This window comes from Sinohyriopsis cumingii, chromosome 16, assembly GCF_028554795.1.
Source record: "Sinohyriopsis cumingii isolate HCF-2022 chromosome 16, ASM2855479v2, whole genome shotgun sequence".
Lineage (NCBI taxonomy): Eukaryota > Metazoa > Mollusca > Bivalvia > Unionida > Unionidae > Sinohyriopsis > Sinohyriopsis cumingii.
In genome coordinates, this window is record NC_142976.1 from 36,408,429 (window position 1) to 36,426,548 (window position 18,120).

General features: G+C 35.5%; 1 protein-coding gene across 2 annotated transcripts in view; it reads right to left on the reverse strand.

Annotated features, from left to right (window-relative positions):
• The window catches only part of LOC149780209 (centrosome-associated protein 350-like), a 379,234-nt gene that overhangs the window by 301,988 nt on the left and 59,126 nt on the right, over window positions 1–18,120 (reverse strand). For both annotated transcript variants that reach the window (XM_089936968.1, XM_089936967.1), the window contains exon 4: window positions 15,305–15,481. In XM_089936968.1, coding sequence (XP_089793094.1) covers window positions 15,305–15,481 — 177 coding nt within the window. The remainder of the gene's footprint in view (window positions 1–15,304; window positions 15,482–18,120) is intronic.

Here is an 18,120-nt window from a genome sequence, read left to right on the forward strand (position 1 = left end):
CAACCTAGGCCAGGCATGCCAGATCTCAATCACATGAATGCTTATGTATGTAACCAATGGAAGCTACATGTAACTAGACTAGGCATGCCAGATCACACATCACATGAATGCAAATATGTAACTGTGTGCTTGTGTGTGTGTGTGTGTGTGTGTTTTGGATTTTTCACATAGCTACATAGCTTTAACAATTTTAATCATATCACTATGATGGCTGCAGTGTGGCAGTTTATAGTGATGTCTAGCACTGGGGCATCATGCCACAGACATGTAGCATCATGTCCCACCCAGTCACATTATCCTGACACCAGGCCGACCAGTCCTAACACTAACCTCTTAATGCTGAAAACCAAGCGAGGAAACTGCTAGTACCATTTTTATAAGTCTTTGGTATGACTTGGCCAGGGTTCAAATCCATAACCTCCCACATCCAAGGTAGACACTCTAACCACCTAGGCTAAATGAAGCAGTCTATAACACTGATAAGAGTACTGCAAACAGCACATGATCCACCCATGTTGTGACCTTCTGTCTACTAATGACCTTAACCTTTGCAGCTAGTAACTTGATTACTGTATCAGTCTGAATACAGAATGAGGCCACTGATATCCTTTGTTTTCATGTGATGTCATCTTCCATGTCTGCCATTCTGATTCCCTAGCCATGCAAACCCGTAAATAATAACAGTGTTCTCTCTCCAGAAAATTATGAAGGTAAATCTCACTTTGTGCAGAAGAATATCCTAATACATCCCAGTCTGTTAGGCATGTCAACCGCACGTAACAGAATTTGTGACTATTCGGCTTTATTCAATATATAAACAACACTGAAATTTCAAGTCTTTGCAATGTCATAAACAAAAAGACCCATCAATAAACTAATGAATAAACAAATGGATACACAAACAAGTTGAAACATGTAATGATTTTCAATTTTCGTCAGCTAAAATCAATCATTTGGTTATCATTCAAGTAAAAAATATAATTTGATAATATAAAATTTCATATTTCTAAAAGCATTTCAAGAATAACCAGTTTTAACATTCCACTCTAAGTCATGTTCCATTAGGCACGCATTTCATTTTAATGCAATGAAGATAAAACAAAATCTTTGAACAGTTCTCGCTTACGTACAATAACATCCTGTCATTCATCATCTGTACCACAAATACAATATTTTGACTGTACTAATTAGAACTCGTTTGTCAACTGTCTTTGGCACAAGTACTTACTTTCATGAAAAGTATTTGTGCATAAAAGTTCTGGCATAATATACATTTTATGAAATTTTAATTCCGTAACTGATATTGTATTCCAAAACTCATTGATGGGAAAGAGTCTTTCAAGATAAGACAAAATACAAAATAATTTTTTTTTTCAAATCACAATATTGTCTGCCTCTCAGAAATAACTGCATTTTTATTTCATAATAATATGCAGTTTTGCTTCACTATTAAATTTTCTGATATAATCTGGTTTACACCAAATCACATTTCCTGTCTGACCATATCTAAAAATGAGGACATACTATAACATTGATTTTATTGTATGTACTTTGAGGGTGTGTGAATAATTATTTTCCAAGGTTTATTGATTGATAAGGAGTGAAATGAAGCAAACAATCACCATTTAAAGATATCTGTAATCAAATTCTCAAAAATGACACCTACAGCTGAAATAGTCGATACCAAATGCCTACACAGCCTAAATGTCTTTTGCTTTAGTTATGATATATACTTGGGAAAAATTTCATTAAAACATCTGAAGTGGTTCAAAATTTATATTCCAGATAAGTATACTGTACTCAAGAAAAGTCACAAAATTACATTTTCTCAGTAATTAGTTGGTAGAGTGTCACTTTTGTAAACCTTGGGTCAGAGATTCAATACTTGTACAAAACAGCACACTGTGCAGCCTTGGTGTGTCCTTGGGAAAGGCACAAAGCTTACATTTCCTTGATATGATGTAGCCAATAAGGCGTTGAAAGTTCCCTAAAAAACCATTACTAAGTAGGACTTAATCCAAGCCATTACTAATTATGACTTAATGGCCATTACTAATTATGACTTAATGGCCATTACTAATTAAACATTATTCATTTTATACAATCTCACCCATAAAAGGTATGAATGAAGGACTTTTACTATGGAAACAGCTGCCAAATGTTTACCTTAACCTATTTTCAAAGTTCCTATTTAAAACAAGAGCTCTTTTACTAGTGTGGTCAAGCAAAATTAAAGTTTTATTACTTATCAGTAATGTATTATCTGCAGTAATAATCATAAACTGTAACATAATGCATCAATGAAGGCAAAGAAAGAAAAAATAGCAGACACCCTGATCTGCCATCATAAAATTCTACACTGAAATCGGTCCTGTTTTTTGTAGGTTTTTTTTATTTGGTTTGGATGTTTTTTCCAGCTGGGAATATAATACAGATGATCTGATTTGATATACAGAGAATATAAGAATGGTATCAGCAAATACGAAGTTTAATCCATGGCTATATAAAGTTGAGATAGCAAGACCTGCCAAGGTGTCATTGTCTTCAATCCAAAATATTGTTGCATTTGAACACATTACTCATATATTCTATTGATCCTGGATCCCTATGAATAACAAAAACACCCAAACTGCAACACTCAAACAAAAACACCCAAACAGGAACACCCAAAAAAGAACCATTTCCGTTTCATTTCCAGTCAGCTTATATCCAGTTTTAACTTGACAGCATTACAGCATGAGAATCAGAATATGCAGCATCACCATAACTGTCATCCAATTCAATATATTACAGCTGTAACCTCACCATAACTGTCATCCTATTCAATATACTACAGCTGTAACCTCACCATAACTGTCATCCAATTCAATATAATACAGCTGTAACCTTACCATAACTGCCATCGAATTCAATATACTACAGCCGTAACCTCACCATAGATATCATCCAATTCAATATACTACAGCTGTAACCTCACCATAACTGTCATCCAATTCAATATACAACAGCTGTAACCTCACCATAACTGTCATCCAATTCAATATACTACAGCTGTAACCTCACCATAACTGTCATGCAATTCAACATAATACAGCTGTAACCTCACCATAACTCATCCAATTCAATATACAACAGATGTAACCTCACCATAACTGTCAATCAATTCAATATACTACAGCTGTAATCTCACCATAAATGCCATTAAATTCAATATACTACAACTGTAACCTCACCATAACTGTCATCCAATTCAATATACTACAGCTGTAACCTCACTATAACTGTCATCCAATTCAATATAATACATCTGTAACCTCACCATAACTGTCAACCAATTCAACATAATACAGCTGTAACCTCACCATAACTCATGCAATTCAATATACAACAGCTGTAACCTCACCATAACTGTCATCCAATTCAATATACTACAGCTGTAATCTCAACATCAATGCCATTAAATTCAATATACTACAACTGTAACTTCACCATAACTGTCATCCAATTCAATATGCTACAGCTGTAACCTCACCATAACTGTCATCCAATTCAATATACTACATGAATGCAACTCACAGCAATGTACCAAAATCTGTTAATCAATGAATCACCTGCAATCACAATTAAAACCTGTCACAATAAATAGAATCATTATTTTATAAAATAGAAGTGGCATTGAAGAAAATCCACAAGCTCCATAACCAAAGCTTTCAGTAGGCTCTGGACACTGGGAGGCCATGACCATCACTCTCCTGAAACTGAGGGTCCTGGTTGAAAATAGGGTGTCTAGGTGAGAACAACTCTGCTACTTAGCATAAAATTACTACATTGAAAAAAAATCTTTTCAATAAACTTTATCATAGCAAATCTGAGTGACTACATGAACAATCTTTGAACATCCTGTTCACTGTTTGAAATATAAGAATTTTTTCTATTCCTGTTCTTCTAATCTTTCCTGACAATTAAAGTCTTTTTTTTTCTTCTTACAACCCACTTGGGAAAATGTATATGAACATATTGGTTGCCACATTTGAAAAGGTTTTCTGCTTTTTCTCAGTACATGGTAAACAGGTACCCTACAGAGAATAGAAGTGAACACTGGACAAGGCATTATGGATGTATACATTATACAGTATTCATACAGAGAATAGAAGCAAACACTGGACAAGGCATTATGGATGTATACATTATACAGTATTCATACAGAGAATTAAAGTGAACACTGGACAAGGCATTACGGATGTGTACATTATACAGTATTCATACAGAGAACAGAATGTTAGAAGCATTACATGTGAGTACAAGGGTTTTAAAGAACAGAACACAACATCCAGACCTGCCAACCCTGACAAGTCCATCTCAGTAAGACAGTTGATTTTTTTCCATAAGATTGACCAGTTTTCAACAATAACTGCTATTGTAAAGCTGGAAAACGTAATTAAAAGTTCAACGCATCGACAATAAACATTATGTTCAACTGAAAAGTTTGTAAAGTACGCATAGACTTTATTTACCACAAGTACAGTTGCACAAACACTAGTTCCAAACCATATGCAGCTCAATGGCTTCTTGCTATCCACTTCACATGATGACGACAATCATATCTCCTGCCACGAGACATACTCAAATTAGTACATGATGGCTAATAAACTTAACTGTGTCCTTTCCAGCTTTTTTCACAAGAATCTGAATACTCCTTTTTATTCTTCTGTGTTGATTATTAACACTTTTCTAGAAGCTTATTTTCCCTTTTGTTTAACATGCTTCTCTTTTTTATTATATAATCAACAGTGTGATCATGCAGACATTTTGCATGAACAAATAGATGCAGTTTAAAGCACCTGGAGTGCTGCTGTAAAGTTAGTATGGTTACCTGACTAATTTCACTAATTCTAAGATGAAACCCCGATCCAAATAAAACATGGATGAACCAATTATCCTGATTTTTTGGGCAACAATCATTTTTCCATAGTTTTTGCTACTATGCCCTAAGTCTGCATTTTAATGGTAATTTTTGTAAGACTTATGGCAAAATCGTAAGAGCTGGCAGGTCTGCAAAATCATATAAATCATTGTTTCTGAAGAAGCCAACATAAACTGTTAGATGAGTCAGCTGATCATATATTGAATGGAACAGAATTCATCTTCTAGTCCCAGGAAAAGCAAAACCATAAAACTCAAAATTTATGTTGAGATGGATCATAATTCATACAAATATAAATCCTATAATAATTTATATGACTTTGAAAGATTAACAGGTTTTGCATGTAAAACCCTTTGTACCTAAGTTGCCCGCAGAAATTAAAGTTACCCAATGGTATCAGCATGAAGGAAAACCAGAAGAAAAAGAATACCATTAGCCACTCTCTTTTGAAATTTCAATAGTCTGTCTGAATGGTCTGCATCACTGTTACTCCAATACATTACTTTTGTCTCCTTGTTTTAATAGCATTCAAGATATCACCTGTAAACCAGATGGGATGATTTGGTCACGTAACTCTCTTGAACTTAATAGTAGCATGGCTGTCATTCAGTATATCAATAAACATATCTGTCAATGTGTCAAGTGCATCTGATGGATCATTCAGCATATCAATAAACATAACTGTCAATGTGTCAAGTGCATCTGATGGATCATTCAGGATATCAATAAACATATCTGTCAATGTGTCAAGTACATCTGATGGATCATTCAGGATATCAATAAACATATCTGTCAATGTGTCAAGTACACCTGATGGATCATTCTAAGATTCAAACATAGACCAACGGATATCTTTCATTTCTTGAAGGAATCATTATGCATTGAATTTTTGCATTTCTTTTATGTACAGCATAAAGCACAGTGATCACTTACAGCATACAGGGTAAATGCTACTTCTGTAATATTATCGGCTCTGATAGTATTGATATGATCAATTAGTGTTTAACTAGAGTTTAATTAGCCTGTCACTAGTTGGTACTGTGTATATGAACTATCTGTTTAATAATTCTGAGATTTTATTGAGATCCGGTTGGACCATTGTCAGTCAGTAGTTAGTCATCGACCAGCAGTCTTCTCCGTCTTCTTTATCCAAATTCCAAGCTTACAGTAAAATGGGGCATGCCATGCAATGTCAGCATTTGGTTAATATGCACTGTTTGGGGATATTATGTTTCATATCTTGTCAAATTATTTCATTAAGATTTTCCTCAAGATCATATTACTGTCTGAATGGATTTGCTGTCCCTCATGTAAACCAGAAGCCACTTACCTTTTCACAAAAGTCTTTTCTTTTGAAAATTAAACTTTGGAAATTTAAGCCCATCTTCAATAAAAGGTTTCTATTAAGACATTTTTGCTAGCTGCTAAATACTGACTGATGATTTATTTCCTGAAAGAAGTTATTTGACTTAATTTAGTTTTACAAATATATAATGGATGTTCAAAATGCCTGACTTTTGATTATTTTTTCTTAAGCCACTAACTTGTGACAATTCTGGATTTTCATGGTATTGAGAGGAATAAATATTTTCCCTATCCATATATGAGCTATGACATTCCTTTAAATTTTTTCTTCATTAAAGTGACAGTGTCCTAAAACAGAGAAGTTATTGCAGCAGCATTTAACACATTATGTTATCTCAGCTGCAGTTAACACATTATGTTATTACACATTAGTTAACACATGTTATCTCACCAGCATTTAACACATTATGGTCTCTTTCATTGATGGAGACAATTAATTGGATTGTATCAGAGGTTATGTCTTCTGCAATGTGTTTCCTATCATTACAGTAAGAACTGACACAAAATGCCTCCTAGTCTGTGTGTGATTTGGATTTTAACGTAGCTTTAACAATTTTTCAGTCATATCGCTACGATGTCTGCAGTGTGGCAGTTTATAGTGATGTCTAGCAGTCGGGCATCATGCCACAGACATGTAGCATGATGTCCCACCCAGTCACATTATCCTGACACCAAGCCGACTGGTCCTAACACTACCCTCTTAAATGCTGAGCACCAAGTGAGGCAGCTGTTGATACCAGTTTTGTAAGTTTTTGGTATGACTCGACCGGAGATCGAACCCATTACCTACTGCATCCGAGGCAGACACTCTAACCACTAGACCACCAGAACGGTAAATGTCTCCTATAGATTTGTTTTCATGTTTCTGGAAAATTTTGTTTTGTTTTCAAACTAATGGCCTCATCTCCAATGCCATAATTCTAATGCAGTATAATTGAGTGAAATATCTGCCGTGTTTTGCAAGATATACATATTATAGAGTCATTACACTAAAATTTGCAGGACCCCAGGTGGCCAAGTGGTCTAAAGTGCTCACCTTTATGAATCACTGCCATCTCACCTGTCTGTCTGGGTTCTTGTCTCAGACTAGGCCAAAGTGGGTATGTGTGAAAGCTCTCAGTAGCTTCCTGTGGATCGGTGGTTCTTATCAGGGTTTTACTCTGATTCTTCCTCCACCAGTTATACTGGCTGCCATGCATAGCCTATCTTGCACTGAGAAATGGCATTAAACCCAAAGCAACAACATTAAAATTTGCTAGCAAGTTGGCATGATTCCACAATGTGCCCTATTTCAAAACAACAGAAACATCCCAATTATTTCTCATGATGGTTGAGCCAGTTCGCATCATAACAAAATATACGATCCTGGTTTCTGTGACTTTTAGATGAGTCATAGCTGTCCTTTAATACAGTGAAAATTTCATTTATGGCATGGAAAATGTGTGTTAAGCCTGAACTCTGTTTTTTGCCATCTTGTACTCAGGAATTGGTCCAGACTATGCTTCAAATGCATCATCATTCTATGTCTATCAAATCATTCTATGTCTATCACATCATTCTATGTCTATCACATCATTCTATGTCGATCACATCATTCTATGTCTATCACATCATTCTATGTCTATCACATCATTCTATGTCTATCACATCATTCTATGTCTATCACATCAACTGAAGCATTATTTTTCCTATATTCTGGGTGGGTTTTAATAGTGTAATTTTCTTTCTGGGTATTTTATATTTCATCTGGGTGGGTTTTAATAGTGCGATTTTCTTTCTGGGTATTTTTCTGTATTCTGTGTGCATTTTAGTAGTGTGTTTTTCTTTCAAATTGTTTCTAAAATTTTGAGATCTGTTCCAGAAGTTTGTAATATTTTGTTCCTTGATGGTATTTTGTTTTTAAAGGCTCGCCTTCTTGTTATAATTTAATGGCTGAATATGTGCTATCTGCTATGATTACACTGGCAATTGCAACAAAAAACTGAGTTTATTTCCATGTTTTGAAAGGATTTCAAAATGTGAATTGCTGAAAATAGTGTGAGGTCATTCGGCATCAGGTGGGACATGGCTCTATTGAGATCACCAATATTGTTCAAATCTTACATTGTCCTTCTCTTCATTTTCTTGCATGTCTGTATCGCTTACGAGTCTGCAGTGACAAACAATCTTGCAATTCTCTATATTTTTCTTTATATGAGTGCAAAGCCAGAGTTGTCAGCGAAAGGTTTTACTTGTCGTGGGATTACTTCCATTTTTCTTTCTTTTTGAATATGACTACTGTTTGTTAACTGTCTGGAATAAAATGGTCTACTCTCAAACTTGGTTGAGGCAAGGAATTAGTCCCCAGACACATGGTAATGGCCAAGGTTACAAAGCCACAGGGACATTTCACACCTAGTGCAGGAATTAGTTCCCAGGCACATGTTCATGGCCAAGGTTACAAAGCCACAGGGACAATTCACACCTATTGCAGGAATTAGTCTCCAGGAACATGTTCATGGCCAAGGTTACAAAGCCACAGGAATATTTCACACCTACTGCAGGAATTAGTCTCCAGGCACATGATCATGGCCAAGGTTACAAAGCCACAGGAATATTTCAAACCTATTGCAGGAATTAGTCCCCAGACACATGGTTATGGCCAAGGTTACAAAGCCACAGGGACATTTCACACCTACTGCAGGAATTTGTCAACAAGCACATGATTATGGCCACGGTTACAAAGCCACAAGGACATTTCACACCTATTGCAGGAATAAGTCCATAGGCACAAGATCATGGGTGTCATTAATGCCTGTGTATGTGTGTCATTAATACTGTGTATGGGAGTCATTAATATCTGTGTATAGACATCATTAATTCCTGTGTATGGGTGTCATTAATACCTGTGTATGGGTGTCATTAATACCTGTGTATGGGTGTCATTGTCATTAATACCTGTGTATAGACATCATTGATTCCTGTGTATGTGTGTCATTAATACCTGTGTATGGGTGTCATTAATGCCTGTGTATAGACATCAGTAATGCCTGTGTATAAGACATCATTCATACCTGTGTATGCGTGTCATTAATACCTGAGTATGGGTGTCATTAATATATGTGTATAGATGTCATTAATATGTGTGTATGTGTGTCATTAATACCTGTGTATGGGTGTCATTAATGCCTGTGTATGGGTGTCATTAATGCCTGTGTATAGACATCAGTAATGCCTGTGTATAAGACATCATTAATACCTGTGTATGTGTGTCATTAATACCTGTATATGGGTGTCATTAATGCCTGTGTATAGACATCATTAATGCCTGTGTATAAGACATCATTAATACTGTGTATGGGTGTCATTAATACCTGTGTATGGGTGTCATTAATATCTGTGTATATATATCATTAATACCTGTATATGTGTGTCATTAATACCTGAGTATGGGTGTCATTAATGCCTGTGTATAGACATCATTAATGCCTGTGTATAAGACATCATTAATACCTGTGTATGGGTGTCATTAATACCTGTGCATGGGTGTCATTAATATCTGTATATATATATATATATATATCATTAATACCTGTATATGTGTGTCATTAATACCTGAGTATTGGTGTCATTAATGCCTGTGTATAGACATCATTAATGCCTGTGTATAAGACATCATTAATACCTGTGTATGGGTGTCATTAATGCCTGTGTATAAGAAATCATTAATACCTGTGTATGGGTGTAATTATTACCTGTGTATGGGTGTCTTTAATGCCTGTGTATGGGTGTCTTTAATACCTGTGTATGGGTGTCATTAATGCCTCTGTATAAGACATCATTAATACCTGTGTATAAGACATCATTAATACCTGTGTATGGGTGTCATTAATGCCTGTGTATAAGACATCATTAATACCCATGTATGGGTGTCATTAATACCTGTGTATAGGTGTCATTAATACCTGTGTATAGACATCATTAATACATGTGTATGGGTGTCAATTAAATACGAGTTATTTCTCAAGTCTGAATATGAGTTTCTTTTGGCTTAGAAGAAAATCACAAATTCTGATTTAGGCATTTTATCATCCATCAACAATTCTGATCCGTTGGTGTCCAGCATATAACAGTATGACAAACTCTGGAAACCTGCAATCAACAGATCTAAATTTGACTAAATTAAATAGGCCTTGGAAAATAAAACCTAAATTCATTCAATTTTAAGTTTGAATCCTCAAGAAATTCACCAAGACCCCTACAATGTCAATGAATTGTTTATGATGACTTTGTTCAATGTATTCAAGACAGCTTTGCTGGAAATGGTGGGTGCCAATAAATACCAAAGTAGACAAAGAAAAGAAGATGATTTAATACCTTTTTAACAGCAATGAATACTTAAATTCTGTTCAAATACATTAAAAAACACACAAATAGAAAAATCTGAAACTTTTTTCAGCTTTAATACAAAAAGCATTTGATACTTATCACTTGTGAAAATACCGCTCCGGTGGCCTAGTGGTTAGAACGTCTGCCTCAGATACGGGAGGTCGTGGGTTCGATCCCCAGTCGAGTCATACCAAAGACTTACAAAAATGATACTATCAGCTGCCTCGCTTAGCGCTCGGCATCAAGAGGTTAGTGTTAGGACTGGTCAGCAAAGTGTCAGGATAATGTGACTGGGTGGGACATCATGCTACATGTCTGCGGCAAGATGCTCCAGTGCTAGACATGACCATAAACTTGTTACACTGCAGACATTGTAGCGATATGACTGAATTTTTTTTAAAGCTACATTAAAGATCTAAATCACACACACAAACACACTTGTGAAAATGTTTTCTCCTCCTTAACAAAGCACCTGACCATCCCTACACTAAAGCCAGGAAATATTTATTGTCAGATATTTCTGACTGGTTTGGACAAGTATGTACATGTGCAAATACTCGTGTTTCTACAACATTCAAATTGATGCCTGGAGTGCAAAGAACTTCAGCCTCCGGTGCATTGCACAGCAAAGCAAGAAAACAGGGCTAAGAAATGGTTAATTACTGGGCAAGCCATTTATCTTTCACTCCAATACAATGTTAAGAAAGGTGAGAGTGATCTGAACAGTTCTGATTTCCATCATGTAACAGCTCTTGACACGTTCTATGCCTCATATAAGCATGCTTAAAACGTCATTGAAATTTTTATCACTTACATAAATTATTACTATATGTGCTCACTTATGAGTTGGAGCCAACTGCAAACTGCACAGACCTGTATCTGCTGTTGCACAATGCACCATCAGATCTGGATCTATGTAGTTTGTTAGGAGTAATTAGTAGAACAAACAACACATACCTTGATGTGCAAGTGCATTATGGAATGGCAGATTAGGGGTTATGCTATTTGCAGCTGGATGAAACTTGTAAAGATGTGCATAAAGAACTCTTCTACTTTAATGAGAAAATTGGCATACTCTTTGCCTGGACACTGTTTCAAAGACTATAAATGCATCAGCATAATCCTGACTGTATAGTGCCAAGTAAGATCAGTCATCCCAAAAAGACATAAAAAACAAAGATGGAGGCAAAATCCCCTGAAGGCATACAAAATAAAGATGGAGGCAAAATCCCAAAAAGGCATACAAAACAAAGATAAAGGCAAAAAAAGGGTAAATTTCTTAAGCAAATTGTACAAAATGAATGAACATCTCCTAGAAATATCTACCTTCTCTGTGAGTCAGGCACTCCATAAAATCCAGATCTACTCAAAGTAAGTAGGTCTGACAGGCAATGATCAAGGTTTACGTTCCAGTGGCCTTTGGAATTCCCAGTCCACTTATTTTTATTAACTTATCATAATAAGCATTGCATTTCATGTTCAGAAGAGGCTTACACTTTCACTGACATAAAAAAAACTGAAATTTCATTGACTGAAGGTCAAGAAAACATTACTTCATATTGATATACATATGTCAGAGCTCCATTATTTCAGGGATATTGGAAGCATCTGAAATGCAATGTTGTCAATTATTACTGTTAAGATGCATCAAAGTTTAACTGATAAATCAAGATCCAATTCCATGAAGAAAAGTGGACTGATTGACAGATCTATTCTACAGTTAACCTTTTCACTATTCCATCACACGGTTGGGACATGCACTTGCAGTGTATAGTATCCAAATACTTGTTATAATGAAGCAAGTTAAAGCAGGCTTCCTATGTATGATATTCATTTATTTCATCAGAAACAATCAAATATGACAATGCTATCAACCTGATATGCACATACTTGCATCATGTACCCCAAATATTTAAATCCCCAACTAATAAAACTCAGTTATCTGGATTTGCCTGATAAAATCATTGTACCATATTGGATCAGAGAACAAGTATATACTGTACAATGATTCTCGTTTGTTTCTTTGATTATAACAGGTGTAACAGATGTTCTCGTACAAACTGGAAAAAGTATTTTGTACTGTTGGCTGCATCGTTACACTGGCATAAAGAGTAATTATAAGGGAGATAAAGCAGCCAAAACTGCCCTGCAGTCACCAAACTTCAAAAATGGCAGATCAAATATATTGACTTCAAATATTCTATAAAGCAACATGTTCATCATACTTGACAAAATATGAGGAATGAAAATGCCAAAATAAACTTAAGGACATCAAACCCGCTAATGGAGAATGACACCACTTGTATAAAACAAATCAGACATGAGGTGGTACTGTGCTGATTGTGTATCAGACACATACCTGACTGGTGCATACCGCCTGAAGGGTGAATTCACTTCAACCAGAATGCATACTCTACTAATGTCCACAGATGGCAGAGCACAGTCTTGTTGAGTGTGTCAATCTCGACCTTATGAGACCAAACTATTTTCATGTGAAGAACTTCAAGAAACCATAAGAGAATGTACCACCCAAGAAAACCTTTTTGGCCCAAATCAAACACTGGCATCAATCCTGTAAGTAATTGGATTTTCCAATATATGTGCATGGCTGAAAAGTTGACAAACAAGCCGACAGCACATCCATTTTCACAGCAACGGATATGTGTTCCTTCCTTCATTATTAATAAAAAATATTTGTCCTCTTTTGATAGTTGACAATAATGTACATGTCAATAACAAATGACACCTTTTTGGTCTTGATTCAACACACAGCCTTAAATACATTTGATAAGATAAGCTTGGAGTCACATGGTCAAGTCTGAAATACTAAACGGTTTTCTGGCTACTGTTACTTCTATTTCATGCCTTTTGCATTGTAACAGGAATACAGTTTTTAACAGTGTTCAGTATTCTAGTTTGCTGACAAGTGTCTGCAAGGTAAATATGCTGACGTGTCTGCAAAGTAAATGTGCTGACATGTGTCTGAAAGGTAAATGTGAAAATGTGCTGACATGTGTCTGCAAGGTAAATGTGCTGACATGTGTCTGCAACGTAAGTGTGCCAACATGTGTCTGCAAGGTAAGTGTGCTGATATTTGTCTGCAGGGTAAGTGTGCTGATATTTGTCTGCAAGGTAAATGTGCTGACATGTGTCTGCAAGGTAAGTGTGCTGATATTTGTCTGCAAGGTAAATGTGCTGACATTTGTCTGCAAGATACATATGTGGAAAAGATTCCTATTCTTTTAAACAGAACTGAACTGTTAGGTGATCATAAGAAACAGTTATCCTAGTAGCACCTGTAGGCATATAAACTTAATTATTCTATTGCAACCTAATTTTATTTTAGAATAATTAACAGATTAATTTGTTCCACATGAAGGACTTGTTATTTTAGAAAAAGCTATTTTGGCCAAGTACACAACAACTTCTGCTTCTTCTACTGTTTAAGGTAACATCTCTACAAAACAAGAACAAAACTATAACTAAATTTGCTTTCCACTACATACAAATCCTTATAATATTAATTTTGTAATCTGCTATAAAGAGACATCTGAAATTATGCTGGAACAAATATTACCAGTAATGACTGATAGAAGGTTAGAAAACCATAAGACTATATGTTAAAAATTGTCTGAACTACCCTAACCACTCCCCCAAATACTTGTCATGCAATAAAAATTACCAATTCTAGAGATAACATAGCCCAAGATTTTATCATTGGAATCATCCCTGAAGAATTTAGTAAGGTCTGAGAGTAAAATTCACCATATAGGCAAGTTGGGGCAGACAAAGGTTGCTATTATAAACATGGTACATCTTGTTTCCAGTGCAAACTTCCAAGTAATAAACAATGATTCATCACAATATATTTCATTAACTTTACACATCAAATGGGGAACTATGAAAGAAAAGCTTTATTATTGTTATTTTGCACTCACTGCAATCACAGGTCACAGCTGTGTTGACACATTGTGGTGCTAGACTGGTCTTTAAAACCTCTACATAAAGAAGCAAAAATTATACAATATGATTGGGACTAATATGTATGAAGTCTACTAGACCAATCCAATCACATGGATTGACTATACATGAATGTTTAGGACAAGCAATTGTATCTCAACCGAATGAGTTTTGCAACTTCCACAAATTTAACTTCTGATCTGCTGTGATTCAATTAGTTTATTTTGTGTGTGAAAAAGTGGTAGATGAAAATTCCCAGTTTATTTTGTGTGAGAAAGGGGCAGACGAAAATTCCATTTATTTTGTGTGAGAAAGTGGCAGATGAAAATTCCGTTTATTTTTTGTGACAAAATGGCAGATGAAAATTCCCTGTTTATTTTGTGTGAGAAAGTGGCAGATGACAATTCCATTTATTTTTTGTGTGACAAGATGGCAGATGAAAATTTCCAGTTTAATCTGTATGTGATAAAGTGGCAGATGAAAATTCCCAGTTGACTCTGTGGGTGACAAAATGGCAGATGAAAATTCCCAGCTTATTCCCAAATGTGATCAATGTTTGCACAATTCAAGGGCTTTTCCCCATTGAGAACAAACCTATTCTTTCTGCCAACTTAATTTTGATTTCCCAGTAGTGTAGGAACCCCAACAAAACGCATCACAAAATAAATGAAATCATTCCAGACTCACCCCAGATGCAAAAGTGTCCGGCTGGTCAACAATGTCATAAGTCTGGTTGACGTCACTGGTTGTCGGATGCTGCAAAGCTGATGTGTAATCTGTAATGCTAGCTTCTCCCGTCTCATTCAACTGTGGTCCCAAGCGTCCACGCTCAAAATCTCCCAAGCGATGTTCAATCTTTCGTAGCTATTGCAAGAAGAAACAATACAGAGAAAACTAAGTACTTTCTGAGAAAATATTTTCTATACCGATAAACCAGAGATCTGCTGTGACACAAATTGCATGCACTACAAAAATCTACAAAATCAGAACTGACATCCCTTGTTCCTGTGACATTTTCCTCTTTCATTGATAGATCCTAGTTATACCCATCAGCAGTGATTAAGTAGAGCTATTGAAACTATCAGTATCTGTCAAAGATCTACACTCCGAGTTCCTACAATCCTTGCATATACAGTAAAATATACCAGTGCAGTGTATTATGGCTTTCATGGATTTCAATTTTCATGATTTTGCATAAGATTACATTTTGGTTAGTAGCTACAGTACTCCCTCACTATAATTCTGACCATGTTATGCACCTTACAGTAAGCATATCATACACACTGTACTCCCTCACTATAATTCCATCCATGGTATGCACCTTACAGTAAGCATATCATACACATTGTACTCCCTTACTATATTTCCATCCAATGTATGCGCCTTATAGTAAGCATATCACACACACTGTACTCCCTCACTATAATTCCATACATGGTATGCACCTCACAGTAAGTATACATATAATGCACACTGTACTCCCTCACTATAATTCTGTCCATGGTATGCACCTTATAGTAAGCATATCATACACATTGTACTCCCTTACTATATTTCCATCCAATGTATGCACCTTATATTAGGCATATCATACACACTGTACTCCCTCACTATAATTCTATCCATGGTATTCACCTTATATTAAGCATATCATACATACTGTACTCCCTCATCATAATGATGTCCACAGGAACCAGATTATGCCACCTTATAGTAAGGTATAGTACTTTAACCCTTTACCTCATAGTGCATAGTGACAAAGTGCAGCATGCCATAAATAGAACACCTGTTACCTAGTCGACCGCATACGCATAGCCTGACTGTAAACTGTTAAGCAATGTAGTGTATGTTACGTTTAACACCAATTTTCACCATTTTACATTTTTGGTACACGTCTATTATATGAGGACAAATTTAAGAGTAAAGTCCAATTGTTATAGCTGCGTAATTATTTTTCATGGAAGATTTTTTTTATGTGCTTTAAAATCTTGAGAGAACTCGTTCACCATCATGTCAGTGAGGCCGCGTGACCAACCATAGCTGCCATTCCCATACTCGAAATTTACATGTTTTTCATCTGTGTCTACATCACTAAGTCATCTGAATTTGATAATTTAAAAAAACTAATTGCTGCCAACATCAATATCAGAGCCTTTACCGAAGTTATTTAATCTTGCATAGTTGTGATTCTAATCGTGACAACTTCGTAAGTACTAAATGAAATCCGCGACCACCATTTTGGAGAGTGGAGATTACGAGCCAGTTACTTTAAATAGCAGATATCGACCAGTGCATAAACAGTGACCATGTGATCTGATGTAATTGTCAGTCGTAGAAATGAATGTAGTATCTAATGGGGGGGTTTTCCCCGAAGGTGGCGCTACGAAAACCAGCTCAAAATGGCTGATGTTTACAGCAGGTGTTAAAAGGTGCTTCCATGTGAATGGAGTAGAGGCATCCAAAGACGCTTGCATGAGGTAAAGGGTTAAATAAAGTATACAATATGGTAGTCCCTCGTTATAACACTGTCCATTGGCACCAGAGTTTACTGCATTATAATGAAGTACATTATACATATAGTATTCACTTTTCATAATGATATTCATGAGAAACATTGAGTATGCTTTTCTAATATGACACTTCCTTTTACAGATGTACAAAATACAGTCTTTCTTCATTTACTGTCTATGAAAGTCATAAAGTATACTGCCTTATAGTGAGAATGCATTATATTAAAGTATATAATATGTATAATACTCCCTAATTATATCTTTAAATTAGAGCTGGAGTATACTACCTTAAAATAAGACAGCCATATAATAAAATATATAATGCATACAGTATTCCCTTGTAATAACAATGTCCATAGGAGTCACACAATATGCCACCTTATAGAGAAACCACCTTATAAAAGAAATACATAAAACATACAGTACTCCCTTATTATAACTGTCCAAAGGGCTGAAATATACTGCCTTAAAGTGAGGCTGCCTTATAATAAAGTGCATATTGTAATACACACAGTACTTCCTCATTATAACATCCTGAGAAGCCATAGACTATATCACCTTGGAGTAAGACCACCTTATTAGGTATATAATTTTACCACCACTGAATGAATGAAAACATTTACCTTGCTTGCCTCGTAAAAGAAACTGTAAGAATAAAAGGACTTATAGAGAGGAAGTGCACAGATGATATACAGTATTCCCTCAGGATAATATTATACATGGAAGTTAGAATTGGGCTTCTTATAGTGTTTCCTCTTTATAATGAAGTATATCATTCATATAATTTTACTACCGCTTAATGAAACGGGATTCATGACAATTCTCACCTTGTAACAAGAACAGTGTTATAATGAAGGGCCTTATACATGATTTCCACGCTTTTCTAAAGATAAATTTCCATGTCATTTCCAGGGTTTTTCCAGGATGAAATGGAATTAAAGAACATTTTATATTATACAGCATGCATTTTCTAAATCTAAAGATGTTTCTCTT